Consider the following 15228-nt stretch of genomic DNA (forward strand, 5'->3'; position numbering starts at 1 on the left):
GACTGTGACTAGTTCCTGTATGCTACATGCAGGAGAGGACTGTGACTAGTTCCTGTATGCTACATGCAGGGGAGGACAGTGACTAGTTCCTGTATGCTACATGCAGGAGAGGACTGTGACTAGTTCCTGTATGCTACATGCAGGGGAGGACTGTGACTAGTTCCTGTATGCTACATGCAGGAGAGGACTGTGACTAGTTCCTGTATGCTACATGCAGGGGAGGACAGTGACTAGTTCCTGTATGCTACATGCAGGGGAGGACTGTGACTAGTTCCTGTATGCTATGTGCAGATGAGGACTGTGACTAGTTCCTGTATGCTACATGCAGGGGAGGACTGTGACTAGTTCCTGTATGCTACATGCAGGGGAGGACTGTGACTAGTTCCTGTATGCTACATGCAGGGGAGGACTGTGACTAGTTCCTGTATGCTACATGCAGGGGAGGACTGTGACTAGTTCCTGTATGCTACATGCAGGGGGGGACCGTGACTAGTTCCTGTATGCTACATGCAGGAGAGGACTGTGACTAGTTCCTGTATGCTTCATGCAGGAGAGGACTGTGACTAGTTCCTGTATGCTACATGCAGTGGAGGACTGTGACTAGTTCCTGTATGCTACATGCAGGGGAGGACTGTGACTAGTTCCTGTATGCTACATGCAGGGGAGGACTGTGACTAGTTCCTGTATGCTACATGCAGGGGAGGACTGTGACTAGTTCCTGTATGCTACATGCAGAGGAGGACTGTGACTAGTTCCTGTATGCTACATGCAGGGGAGGAATGTGACTAGTTCCTGTATGCTACACACAAGGGAGGACTGTGACTAGTTCCTGTATGCTACATGCAGGGGAGGACTGTGACTAGTTCCTATATGCTACATATAGGGGAGGACCGTGACTAGTTCCTGTATGCTATGTGCAGATGAGGACTGTGACTAGTTCCTGTATGCTACATGCAGGGGAGGACTGTGACTAGTTCCTGTATGCTATGTGCAGATGAGGACTGTGACTAGTTCCTGTATGCTACATGCAGGGGAGGACTGTGACTAGTTCCTGTATGCTATGTGCAGATGAGGACTGTGACTAGTTCCTGTATGCTACATGCAGGGGAGGACTGTGACTAGTTCCTGTATGCTACATGCAGGGGAGGACTGTGACTAGTTCCTGTATGCTATGTGCAGGAGAGGACTGTGACTAGTTCCTGTATGCTTCATGCAGGAGAGGACTGTGACTAGTTCCTGTATGCTATGTGCAGATGAGGACTGTGACTAGTTCCTGTATGCTACATGCAGGGGAGGACTATGACTAGTTCCTGTATGCTACATGCAGGGGAGGACTGTGACTAGTTCCTGTATGCTACATGCAGGGGAGGACTGTGACTAGTTCCTGTATGCTACATGCAGAGGAGGACTATGACTAGTTCCTGTATGCTACATGCAGGGGAGGACTGTGACTAGTTCCTGTATGCTACATGCAGGGGAGGACTGTGACTAGTTCCTGTATGCTACATGCAGGGGAGGACTGTGACTAGTTCCTGTATGCTACATGCAGGGGAGGACTGTGACTAGTTCCTGTATGCTACATGCAGGGGAGGACTGTGACTAGTTCCTGTATGCTACATGCAGGGGAGGACTGTGACTAGTTCCTGTATGCTACATGCAGAGGAGGACTGTGACTAGTTCCTGTATGCTACATGCAGGGGAGGACCGTGACTAGTTCCTGTATGCTACATGCAGGGGAGGACTGTGACTAGTTCCTGTATGCTACATGCAGGAGAGGACTGTGACTAGTTCCTGTATGCTACATGCAGGGGAGGACTATGACTAGTTCCTGTATGCTACATGCAGATGAGGACTGTGACTAGTTCCTGTATGCTACATGCAGGAGAGGACTGTGACTAGTTCCTGTATGCTACATGCAGGGGAGGACTGTGACTAGTTCCTGTATGCTACATGCAGGGGAGGACTGTGACTAGTTCCTGTATGCTACATGCAGGGGAGGACTATGACTAGTTCCTGTATGCTACATGCAGAGGAGGACTATGACTAGTTCCTGTATGCTACATGCAGATGAGGACTGTGACTAGTTCCTGTATGCTACATGCAGGGGAGGACTATGACTAGTTCCTGTATGCTACATGCAGGGGAGGACTATGACTAGTTCCTGTATGCTACATGCAGGGGAGGACTGTGACTAGTTCCTGTATGCTACATGCAGGGGAGGACCGTGACTAGTTCCTGTATGCTACATGCAGGGGAGGACTGTGATTAGTTCCTGTATGCTACATGCAGGAGAGGACTGTGACTAGTTCCTGTATGCTACATGCAGGGGAGGACTGTGACTAGTTCCTGTATGCTACATGCAGGGGAGGACTATGACTAGTTCCTGTATGCTACATGCAGAGGAGGACTGTGACTAGTTCCTGTATGCTACATGCAGGGGAGGACTGTGACTAGTTCCTGTATGCTACATGCAGGGGAGGACTGTGACTAGTTCCTGTATGCTACATGCAGAGGAGGACTGTGACTAGTTCCTGTATGCTATGTGCAGGGGAGGACTGTGACTAGTTCCTGTATGCTACATGCAGGAGAGGACTGTGACTAGTTCCTGTATGCTGCATGCAGGGGAGGACTGTGACTAGTTCCTGTATGCTACATGCAGAGGAGGACTGTGACTAGTTCCTGTGTGCTACATGCAGGGGAGGACCGTGACTAGTTCCTGTATGCTACATGCAGGGGAGGACTGCGACTAGTTCCTGTATGCTACATGCAGGGGAGGACTGTGACTAGTTCCTGTATGCTACATGCAGGGGAGGACTGTGACTAGTTCCTGTATGCTACATGCAGGGGAGGACTGTGACTAGTTCCTGTATGCTACATGCAGGGGAGGACTGTGACTAGTTCCTGTATGCTACATGCAGGAGAGGACTGTGACTAGTTCCTGTATGCTATGTGCAGGAGAGGACTGTGACTAGTTCCTGTATGCTATGTGCAGGAGAGGACTGTGACTAGTTCCTGTATGCTACATGCAGGGGAGGACTGTGACTAGTTCCTGTATGCTACATGCAGGGGAGGACTATGACTAGTTCCTGTATGCTACATGCAGAGGAGGACTGTGACTAGTTCCTGTATGCTACATGCAGGGGAGGACTGTGACTAGTTCCTGTATGCTACATGCAGAGGAGGACTATGACTAGTTCCTGTATGCTACATGCAGGGGAGGACTGCGACTAGTTCCTGTATGCTACATGCAGGGGAGGACTGTGACTAGTTCCTGTATGCTACATGCAGGGGAGGACTGTGACTAGTTCCTGTATGCTACATGCAGAGGAGGACTGTGACTAGTTCCTGTATGCTATGTGCAGATGAGGACTGTGACTAGTTCCTGTATGCTACATGCAGGGGAGGACTATGACTAGTTCCTGTATGCTACATGCAGGGGAGGACTGTAACTAGTTCCTGTATGCTACATGCAGGGGAGGACTGTGACTAGTTCCTGTATGCTACATGCAGGGGAGGACTGTGACTAGTTCCTGTATGCTACATGCAGGAGAGGACTGTGACTAGTTCCTGTATGCTATGTGCAGGAGAGGACTGTGACTAGTTCCTGTATGCTATGTGCAGGAGAGGACTGTGACTAGTTCCTGTATGCTACATGCAGGGGAGGACTGTGACTAGTTCCTGTATGCTACATGCAGGGGAGGACTATGACTAGTTCCTGTATGCTACATGCAGAGGAGGACTGTGACTAGTTCCTGTATGCTACATGCAGGGGAGGACTGTGACTAGTTCCTGTATGCTACATGCAGAGGAGGACTGTGACTAGTTCCTGTGTGCTACATGCAGGGGAGGACTGCGACTAGTTCCTGTATGCTACATGCAGGGGAGGACTGTGACTAGTTCCTGTATGCTACATGCAGGGGAGGACTGTGACTAGTTCCTGTATGCTACATGCAGAGGAGGACTGTGACTAGTTCCTGTATGCTATGTGCAGATGAGGACTGTGACTAGTTCCTGTATGCTACATGCAGGGGAGGACTATGACTAGTTCCTGTATGCTACATGCAGATGAGGACTGTGACTAGTTCCTGTATGCTACATGCAGGGGAGGACTATGACTAGTTCCTGTATGCTACATGCAGGGGAGGACTATGACTAGTTCCTGTATGCTACATGCAGGGGAGGACTGTGACTAGTTCCTGTATGCTACATGCAGGGGAGGACCGTGACTAGTTCCTGTATGCTACATGCAGGGGAGGACTGTGACTAGTTCCTGTATGCTACATGCAGGGGAGGACTGTGACTAGTTCCTGTGTGCTACATGCAGGGGAGGACCGTGACTAGTTCCTGTATGCTACATGCAGGGGAGGACTGTGACTAGTTCCTGTATGCTACATGCAGGGGAGGACTGTGACTAGTTCCTGTATGCTACATGCAGGGGAGGACTGTGACTAGTTCCTGTATGCTACATGCAGGGGAGGACTGTGACTAGTTCCTGTATGCTACATGCAGGAGAGGACTGTGACTAGTTCCTGTATGCTATGTGCAGGAGAGGACTGTGACTAGTTCCTGTATGCTACATGCAGGGGAGGACTATGACTAGTTCCTGTATGCTACATGCAGGGGAGGACTGTGACTAGTTCCTGTATGCTACATGCAGATGAGGACTGTGACTAGTTCCTGTATGCTACATGCAGGGGAGGACTGTGACTAGTTCCTGTATGCTACATGCAGATGAGGACTGTGACTAGTTCCTGTATGCTATGTGCAGGAGAGGACTGTGACTAGTTCCTGTATGCTATGTGCAGGAGAGGACTGTGACTAGTTCCTGTATGCTATGTGCAGGGGAGGACTGTGACTAGTTCCTGTATGCTATGTGCAGGGGAGGACTGTGACTAGTTCCTGTATGCTATGTGCAGGGGAGGACTGTGACTAGTTCCTGTATGCTACATGCAGGAGAGGACTGTGACTAGTTCCTGTATGCTACATGCAGGGGAGGACTGTGACTAGTTCCTGTATGCTACATGCAGGGGAGGACTGTGACTAGTTCCTGTATGCTATGTGCAGATGAGGACTGTGACTAGTTCCTGTATGCTACATGCAGGAGAGGACTGTGACTAGTTCCTGTATGCTACATGCAGGGGAGGACTGTGACTAGTTCCTGTATGCTATGTGCAGATGAGGACTGTGACTAGTTCCTGTATGCTACATGCAGAGGAGGAATGTGACTAGTTCCTGTATGCTACACACAGGGGAGGACTGTGACTAGTTCCTGTATGCTACACGCAGAGGAGGAATGTGACTAGTTCCTGTATGCTACACACAGGGGAGGACTGTGACTAGTTCCTGTATGCTACATGCAGGGGAGGACTGTGTCTAGTTCCTGTATGCTACATGCAGAGGAGGAATGTGACTAGTTCCTGTATGCTACACACAGGGGAGGACTGTGACTAGTTCCTGTATGCTACATGCAGGGGAGGACTGTGACTAGTTCCTGTATGCTACATGCAGGGGAGGACTGTGACTAGTTCCTGTATGCTACATGCAGGGGAGGACTGTGACTAGTTCCTGTATGCTACATGCAGGGGAGGACTGTGACTAGTTCCTGTATGCTACATGCAGGGGAGGACTGTGACTAGTTCCTGTATGCTACATGCAGGGGAGGACTGTGACTAGTTCCTGTATGCTACATGCAGAGGAGGACTGTGACTAGTTCCTGTATGCTACATGCAGTGGAGGACTGTGACTAGTTCCTGTATGCTACATGCAGGGGAGGACTGTGACTAGTTCCTGTATGCTACATGCAGGGGAGGACTGTGACTAGTTCCTGTATGCTACATGCAGAGGAGGACTGTGACTAGTTCCTGTATGCTACATGCAGGGGAGGACTGTGACTAGTTCCTGTATGCTACATGCAGAGGAGGACTGTGACTAGTTCCTGTATGCTACATGCAGATGAGGACTGTGACTAGTTCCTGTATGCTACATGCAGAGGAGGACTGTGACTAGTTCCTGTATGCTACATGCAGAGGAGGACTATGACTAGTTCCTGTATGCTACATGCAGGGGAGGACTGTGACTAGTTCCTGTATGCTACATGCAGGGGAGGACTGTGACTAGTTCCTGTATGCTACATGCAGAGGAGGACTGTGACTAGTTCCTGTATGCTACATGCAGGGGAGGACTGTGACTAGTTCCTGTATGCTACGTGCAGATGAGGACTGTGACTAGTTCCTGTATGCTACATGCAGAGGAGGACTGTGACTAGTTCCTGTATGCTACATGCAGGGGAGGACTGTGACTAGTTCCTGTATGCTACATGCAGGGGAGGACTGTGACTAGTTCCTGTATGCTACATGCAGAGGAGGACTGTGACTAGTTCCTGTATGCTACATGCAGGGGAGGACTGTGACTAGTTCCTGTATGCTACATGCAGAGGAGGACTGTGACTAGTTCCTGTATGCTACATGCAGGGGAGGACTGTGACTAGTTCCTGTAGGCTATTTGGAGCACAGAGTGAAACAGAAGATATCGAAGAGATGTTTGAGTTTGAGCAACACTTTATTGGTGTCACATGAATGCCGTTCCTGTCATCGGAGTCACTACAGGTGGAGGTGACTGATGTGTGCACAGGCTGAGGTCACTGTGCACCTCTGGTGGAGGTCCCGCTGTGACTGCAGGGAGATATGGAGCAGAGAGAGAAGTTATACTGGACTCGAGGAAGCTTCCAGTATATATCCATCTGTCCTTATATCCCATGTCACAGCAGTAGGGGGGGGGGGGGGGGGCAGTCACCACATTCTGTGGCCCCAGGTGAGGAACTCTGAGTCTCCCCAACACATGGCACCTATGCCCCAGCATACAGTTCCTTATTTACTCCATTTTAATTGTGAATCATTTTGCAGAATCTTTGATATTTCTTCATAACTTGCTATATCCATTTCCAGTTTGTCTATTTTAATACTGTTCTCATTCATTTCATTGCCCTGGATGCTGATTGTCTCCTGCTGCTCCTGTATCTTTCTTTCCATCTCCCGGATTGTCATCTCTCGCTGCTGTATAACATTGTCCTTTTCACTGGTCATCTTCATCTGTTCCTGTAGTTTCCTCTCCAGCTGTTGGACGTTGGGTTCCAGTTCCTGCCTTGTGCTGTTACGTTCCTCTAGCTTCTCCCCTGGCCACTCTATTGCAGAGCGCGTGTCTTGTATTTTGTGTTTTCTTTCCCGTTTTACGTTCTCCTCTTCCCGCGCTGTCTTTTCCTGTAATTTCTCCTCCAGCTCTCTTACTGCACGTTCCTTTTCCTCTATTTTATTTCTCATCTCACGTATTATCTTGTCCTTATCATACAATTTGTCTTTTAGCTCTTCAATATTATCGTCCTTTGCCTGTATTGTCTTCTCCAGTTCTTGTGTTTTCTTCTGAAGATTGTCTGTTTTGTATTTATGGTCATTTATTAACTTTTCTCCAGTTTTCACGATGTTGTCTTTTTCATTTGCCTCCTTTGCAAGGGTTTTCATTGTAAATTGTTGGTGTTTTAGTTGCTCCTCTTGCGCTAGTAACTTGTTTCTCATTTGCTGCATTTTTCCATCATAAATTTGCATCATGCATTTAAAATTCTGTAATTCTGCGTTAATTGTTTCAAGTGTCTGAGAAACCGCTGAGCGTCTGCTATGTAGCTCTTCCATCAGACCTTCCATCCTGCACATGACATCTGTAATATTAATCTGTGTGTTCAGCCCAGGTTCCAGTAATGGTTTTTTGGCTTCTGGCTCAGAATCATCTGTATCATTTGGAGAGAAAGTCTCAGGTCCACTTGTCACATAGGAGGAGGGCTCTCTGAGGTTGCGCTCTATACTGGAGTCTGTAAGATCGCTGCAACCATTTGAAGGATTACTAGAAGAGCCTGGAAATTGTCCTGAGTTAAGACGAGGTTGATGATGATCATACTGTCCAGTGTATACAGCTGATATCTGTCTGTCATCATTGGAGACTGAAAGGGAAATAAGACAGAGACGTCAGTAAAACGGAAGTTGGGATGGCGAGTAAGCTATGTAAATACAGGTTGAGTCTCCCATATCCGATATGCTTGGTACCAGAAATAATTTGGATTTTGGATTTTTCCATAGTTTGAAATATTTGCTTACCATAATTTTATTTAACTATTATTACATGTTATTTATAAGGTGCCACAAGTGTTTCACAGCGCCGTACAAAGGACAGTACAGGGAGACAAAACTTAGCATTACAGTAAATAAATAAAAGAAATAGAGTGCAGGTAACACAGAGCACCACAATTCTCATACATAATACAGCTAAGATGTAATTAACGAGGGTGTAGTCATTGTACTACTAGGGGCTGGTGGCCATAGCTAGAGATGAGCCTTTACCAGCAGGAGAAAAGCGGGTAAAGATGGTCACTGAGTAGGAGAGAGCTGTGACTGAGATGTGTCGAGAAGAGGGCTTTGACAACAAGAGGAAAGGGCCCTGCTCTGAAGAGCTAACAATCTAATAGGAAAGGGTGACAGACAGAAGACATGAGGTGCAAACAAGCGGGAGGTAGCCTGATGGCAGTATGTAAGCAAAGCAGAGATGTTCAAGGCATGAGGCAGGGGATGGAGGTGCAGCCTCAGGACTAGGTTATGCATCGGAAGGGTATGCTTTGATAAATAGGTGGGTTTTCAATGCCCGTTTGAAGCTTTTCAAGGTCAGGGAGAGTCTAATGCAGCGGGGGAGCGCGTTCCACTGAAGGGGTGCAGCACGGGCAAAATATTGATCTCGAGCATGGGAAGCAGTGAGGAGGAATTTGCTGAGGACCAATTTGCATGGAAGTCACAAGTCATAATGAGATATCTTGGGTTGGGACCCAAGTCTGTACACAGAATGTATTTATGTTTCATATACACCTTATACACACAGCCTGAAGTAAAGAAACTAACCACACAGCGCTAGTGAAACAATTAATCCAAAGAAGGAATCATTTTTTCACATTGCACAATTCTAAAAAGGGTTCATTTGCAAATCCACACACTACACGTTAAATATGGAGGAGAATTCGCTGGTAACTAAATTAACTGGACGCTGATCTGATTTTTTTTTTCAAATGATTGAATTTATAGTTTAAAAGATGAACAGCGGTCACAACAAGAAAAAAACAGATGAATTTTCAATTAATAATAAATATTATAAACATATAGAAATCTCTTAGATCTTAATATAATACTGAATACTGAATAAAACTTGGGAGTTAGGAGCTGATTGACAGGTACTTTATCACCATGCAATGTATCACTCTCCAAGGCTTGATAAATCTGGTCTATTATATTTAACTAAATCCTTGATATTATTTGGTATACCCAGTGGTCAAAGTGGAAATTTTGAAGTGGGGGTATGGAAAAGTGAAGGTTGTAATTACGTGCGCGTGCTCTGGAAAAAGGGGCATGGCCACTCAATAGGGGTCGTGGTCACTCAAAAGGAGGCATGTCCATAAGTGTAGTCTACCACACTATATACACATTATGCACCACAATATTAGGACCCCTTATACTATCTAGTACTGGTGCCCCTTACCTATTATCCCACACAGAATTAGCCAAAATTCACGTTATGCCTCACTGAATTAGCCAAAATTCCCACAGAATGAGCCAAAATTCACATTACACCACTCGGAATGAGCCAAAATTCACAATATGCCACACAGTATGAGCCAAAATTCACACTATGCCACACGAAATGAGCCAAAATTCACAATATGCCACACAGAATGAGCCACAGTTCACAATATGCCACACAGTATGAACCACAATTCAGGGACAGGGAGAGAGAGTGACAGCAATGACGGAGAGAGTGACAGAAGGACATAGGAAGCAGGGAAACATTAAGTAATGAGATGAGCAGCGGAGGTGTGGAAGGGGCTGTGGTCAGCGGCTGTGCAGAGGTGTAGTTGGTGGTGGCGGAGAAGCCCATGAGCAGCGGCGGTGGTGACGGTGACTAGGAGGCCTTCAGTGCGGATGCGGTGAGGTCCCACTGACTGCCACCATTTGTGGTCAGCGGCGGGTGGTGGTCAGCGGTGAGCGGTAAGCAGCAGGCGGCGGCGAGCGACAGAGAGCCTAGAGCCTCACAGGTCCGGTGCTCTATGCAGCCACATAGTTGGCGTGGGCGCCAGGCAGGGTCGGGAGCTGTATCCTTTAAGTGCAGGAGGCTGGCCACTTCCCTAGCCTCCTGCTGCACACACTTTTATTAAATAAAAAAAATGACTTCCGGGTCAGTGGAAAGTACTGGTATGCCATACCGCTGCATACCGGCTCACTTCGACCACTGGGTATACCTTTAGCCAAGTTGCTGATAAGTCTGTTTATGTATATACGTTTGCTGTATAGAAATATAGGTATTAGGATGAGTGAGTTACATTTTCTTATAAAAGTGAGTTATGAGTCTGATCCCGCACAGACTTTTTAGAATGTTAATTCAGACAAAGGAAGAACGTTTGGTTAAATTCCTGTCCCAATATCACAGGTAATTGAATAAAGAGCCTGGTCAATCTTCATTAGAATGTTAATGAACTCAGCAGATTCTGAGTAGGTTGGATGACATTCAGGAAATTCACCAAATTATCTGATAGGATCTGTATATTACACAGCCTTTTCTCTTTGTTTGTGTCAGGTCTGGCTTGTGAGAGGGATCCAGTGAATGGGCCAAAGCCGGGGAAGACGAGACCTTAGGAGGATCGTTGCAAGGAGGATGGTTACTGTAGTTGAAGGGTCTTGAGAGTGCAAACTGTGGAAGACTGGGTTCTGGTGTAGCCAAAGTGCCAAAGACCGGAACTGGAATGAGTGAAACTTGAAAACACGGACTTCTGAAGATTGAGGCTGGAATGAGTGAAACTTGAAAACACGGACTGCTGAAGACTGAGGCTGGATTAGGTGGAACTTGAAAACATGGACTGCTGAAGGACTGGATACTGTGGCTTGGTAACAGGAACTGCAACACTTGGGTACTGCACTATGGAACAGGACTGATTTGCAGGGTAACCGGGACATGACTGCAGGACTCAAGAACCGAACTGTGGAACCTATTTACGCTGGAGCAGGGCTGGAAATGGAAAACACTGAAACCTGCCTGAAATCTGTAATCACAAGAACCAGAGTTGTGACCAGTAATCGCTGGAACCGAGATGGAACTGGTAATCACTGGAACCGAGCTGCAACTGTTATTTGTTGTACATGGACTGGAACCAGTATTTGCTAGGATTGGGATGGAACCAGTGAATGCTGGAACTGGGCTGTAGTGCTGACCAGGCTGGAATCAGAATAGAGTGCTAGAATGATGCCACTTCTGGGTAAGAACTGAACTAGAGTGCTAACTGAGCTGAGAACAGAACTGGAATGCTGACGGGACTGGAATCAGATTAGAGTGCTGACCGGACTAGAACCGGACTGGAGTGCTGACCGGACTGGATCCAGAATGAGAATAGTACTGGAGTTCTGTTTGGGCTGGAACCGGACTGTAGTGAGTGAATGCAAGTTGATAGTGCACTGTAGCCCTCAGGCAGGATACTGGTTCAGGAGAACACTGAAGCATTAGCATGGATATGGGCAACAAAGCACTGACATCAGGAAGTGCAAGAGACTTATACCCATGGATGACTGTGGATTGGCTAGAATAATCATGTGATCACAGACTGGCCTGCAGTTGGTGTTAGACCAATCACGTGATCCAAACTGTCATGGTTTTGTCCATCTCCATTTCTGGAGAAAACTCTGGTGTGGAATCCACTAAGTACTTGCAAAGAGAACTGAGACAAAAACACCAGGAGAACTCTGCAGTTATAATCTAAATTAGCAAAAACTGTGATCTATTTCTCACATACTGGAGGTCGCCCAGCACAGGGCAAGGCCACCCAGCATGTGTGGTGCCTCACCGGGATGAGATCATAATTTTGATTGCATCAAATAGAGGACAACCCCTGCCTGTGCAGCCTACTGTAGCTGCGTTTGCAGGCGGTCCGGCACCATCTTTTGTGTCGCAGCGGCTGCATGCTACGTCTGGCAGCTGCCCTGAAAATGCATCAGCCACTCATTCATTCGCCGGACCAATTCCCAAAAATGCAGCGTCGACACCCCCCCACCCCCGACGGCTGCCACTGTCAATCATTAAGGCATCTTACACCATGGCATCTCTCTTCACCACTGCCTCAGGGCTACAGTCCAACTGTTGTTTTTTCTCAGAGCCTCCATCCTCCTCTATCCATCAGCACGTGCCGGGTCCTCCTCCCGCTGACCGCATGTGTTGCTGGTTCTGTCCTAGCTTAACCTATGCCCCATTTACTCCCCATATCACATATATACAGTATTAATACCCATTCCAGGGCATTGTAGTTCTACTTGTACTCCCTGGTTCTGGGGAACCACGCAGCATCCAAGGTGTGGTGCTCCGTTGGTAAAAGGCATCAGCTTTATCTCTGTGTTCAGCAATCAGTGTCGCATTGAAGTTTGTGCCCGCGGTTCCTCTCTTACCGTTCCTTCCATGGCGGTTTTCTGTGTGTTATCTGTAAGTTATTTCCTACTTGAATTTTGAAATTGTAAACACATGTGTGTAACTTTGTACCTGTTTTTCTGTGTAACATTTGTCATGTAAGTATTGTACCTTTTTGTAAATAAAGAATTCATTCTAAGTCATTTCCACAAATGATTCAAAGCCCAGTCTTTAGAGAAGAAGATTAGACTGTTGAGGAAAGCTGTAACTGTATTAATTGCAAGCAGCAGGGAGTAGATCAGTTGTGGTGGAGTTGTGTTGTGTATTAGAGTTTCATGGGACCAGTTACCCATTTGGTGGTGGCAGTAAGGGAAAGTGGGACATCTAGCTATTCAAATTATGGCACTCTGACCATAGATACAGTACAACCTCCTGCCCGTCAGTCAGGGACACTTTATCTGTGCTTTTCACTTGGAAATTTTAAGCAGCAAAAAAATAATAATCACAAAAACCAATGGTGGTTTCTCTCATATTACTGGCCTTCATTGTACACTTACAGTACCTAGGAGAACAGTGATAACTGTTTCTTAATTTTTCATTTCTGTATCATAAGCATTATGAGGAGAGGACCCTGTATGTCTGGACTGTAGACAGTGTGTAGAATGTATAAACTCACCGCTCTTTCGTATAATTTCCTTTATTTTTCCCAGGTTCTCTGTAGTTTCATGTTTCTCATTAAACAGGAACACATCTCTGGCCAGTTCACCAATGCTGGGCTGGTTACTGAGTATCCTGTCCTTCTCAGCTGGGCTGCTGTCCTGAAGGTCATCAACCACCACAATCACATTCTCCTTTCCTGTAACCAGGAGATAAATAGACATATCTCAGCCTTCAGTTCATATGGAATCTCTGTGAGATACTGGTGTCTGGTTCTAGCACAATGACAACCCCAGTATATATAATCAACATTGTGTTACTTGGTAAAGCATTCAGAAGGAACTCACTAAGTATCTGAGATAGCTCCTTCAGCTCCGTGTCGTACAAGGAATCAGTGACATTGGTGATGTTAACACGTCCTTGTTTCTTTGTGTGGTACAGAATAGCAAAGGTGCATTTAGGCAGCTGTGAATTAAACTCTCTGTGATTATTAGATATGTAGACGCTGTGAACGTCCTCTGGCCTCAGCAGGTCTGTGTTCCTCAGCTCGCTTATCAACCACTTGTAATTATCTTCTGCAGACCTCGAGAAGATGCCGACTGAGATGCGACGTCTTGGCTTTGAGGTTGAAGATGTCTGCAATAATGAGATCGAAAATTAGAATATAGTTGAGAAAATAATTTGTCTTACTGCAAAAGTAAAACAAGAAAGCAAAACCATTCTTAGAAGTTAAATAATTATCATGAAAACTGTCTTAACCGCCACTATTGTATTTTGTGCTCCAGAATACAGATTGCAAAGCTTTTGGTGGTGCACAACGGGCATGTTATGTCTGTGGTAAGAGATTGCAAGGCTTTTGGTGGTGCACATTGGGGATCTTATGTCTGTAGTAACAGATTGCTACATCACAGCCTTTTGGATCAGAATGGGGAAGACATTTCTGAACATGTGCAAAACTGTTTTTTATTTTATTTTTCTAAATAAATTACAAGGGCAGGAGATGTGACCATGTCAATAGAAGCCTACTTGCCAAACGACCAAGCCAGTTTCAGTAAGTAGCTAAGAGTAGAATGGCGGAGAATAAGACATTACTAGAACAACAGAAAGAGGTAATTTTGACCCCCATAACAAATGCAATAAAACTTCCAAATTGGACTTAAATAATAATAAAACCGACTTTGCTTTGGTTGACATTATTTCTGGAATTTATTTATTACAGTATATTCAAAGATTTGACTTGATAGTGTGATACTTTTAGATTGCAGATATGAATACAAAAATACTGCTTCTCAGCCCAGCACTGTGCCCTGCTTCTAATTTTCTAAAGTGCATTTTTTTTCTCCAGAAAAAAATTATTTTCCTCCTAACAGAGCCGTAACTAGATGTAGGCGAATAGTGCTTTGACCACAGCGCAATGCGCTGTGGAGCGGAGAAACCTCCATAAGCACCCACCACGCCACACTACTTGGCCACCCGCGAGCTAGTTTCAGCGCTGCCCACAGAGAGGAGCGCCTGGCTCCTTCTCTCACTGTTAACAGTTGTAGCCGGGCAGAATTGCAGCCACCCGCCTGCAAGCTCCACCTCCTCCCTCTGTCCATCCATAAGTCCTAGGGGCATTTGAGTATGGGGTGGACCTAATTCACCCTGGAAAGGCGGCTGCTAAAGGTGAAGCCTAGCATTGCAGGAGGCTAAAAGACTTCTAGGCAAGTGTAATAATGTAAGCGCCCCCTTGTACCACCTGGTGGCCTCCGTAACAGTATTAAAATCGGTAATCTAAAAGTATCACTCTATCAAGTCTATTCTTTAAATTTAATATATAAATTCCAGAAAATATTATAAACTAAAAAAAGTTCTTATTTATTGTTAGTAGAGATGAGCGGGTTCGGATTTAACGCCAGAATTAACGCCAGTTCGGTTTAATCCGGATTTTTTCTATTGGCTATCCAAAACACGTGACATCCGTGAGCCAATAAGATGCCGTTTTGAGAACCGAGAAAATCTGAGTAAAACCGATTAAAACCGAACCCGCTCATCTCTAATTGTTAGTTACATTTTTTTTAATGTTTTTATAGCATTTTCGGATGGGGGATGAAGATTACCCCT

At 46.2% G+C, this 15228-nt stretch overlaps 1 protein-coding gene across 3 annotated transcripts in view; it reads right to left on the reverse strand.

Annotated features, from left to right (window-relative positions):
• Window positions 1–6539: 6539 nt before the first annotated feature.
• The window catches only part of LOC134945651 (centromere-associated protein E-like), a 31762-nt gene continuing 23073 nt past the window's right edge, over window positions 6540–15228 (reverse strand). For all 3 annotated transcript variants that reach the window (XM_063935088.1, XM_063935089.1, XM_063935090.1), the window contains exons 9-11: window positions 13473–13761; window positions 13145–13324; window positions 6540–7987 (exon numbers count right to left, since the gene is read on the reverse strand). In XM_063935088.1, coding sequence (XP_063791158.1) covers window positions 6867–7987; window positions 13145–13324; window positions 13473–13761 — 1590 coding nt within the window. In that variant the 3' untranslated portion in view covers window positions 6540–6866. The remainder of the gene's footprint in view (window positions 7988–13144; window positions 13325–13472; window positions 13762–15228) is intronic.

The sequence above is a fragment of the Pseudophryne corroboree genome, chromosome 7 (assembly GCF_028390025.1).
Source record: "Pseudophryne corroboree isolate aPseCor3 chromosome 7, aPseCor3.hap2, whole genome shotgun sequence".
In the NCBI taxonomy this organism is placed as follows: Eukaryota; Metazoa; Chordata; class Amphibia; order Anura; family Myobatrachidae; genus Pseudophryne; species Pseudophryne corroboree.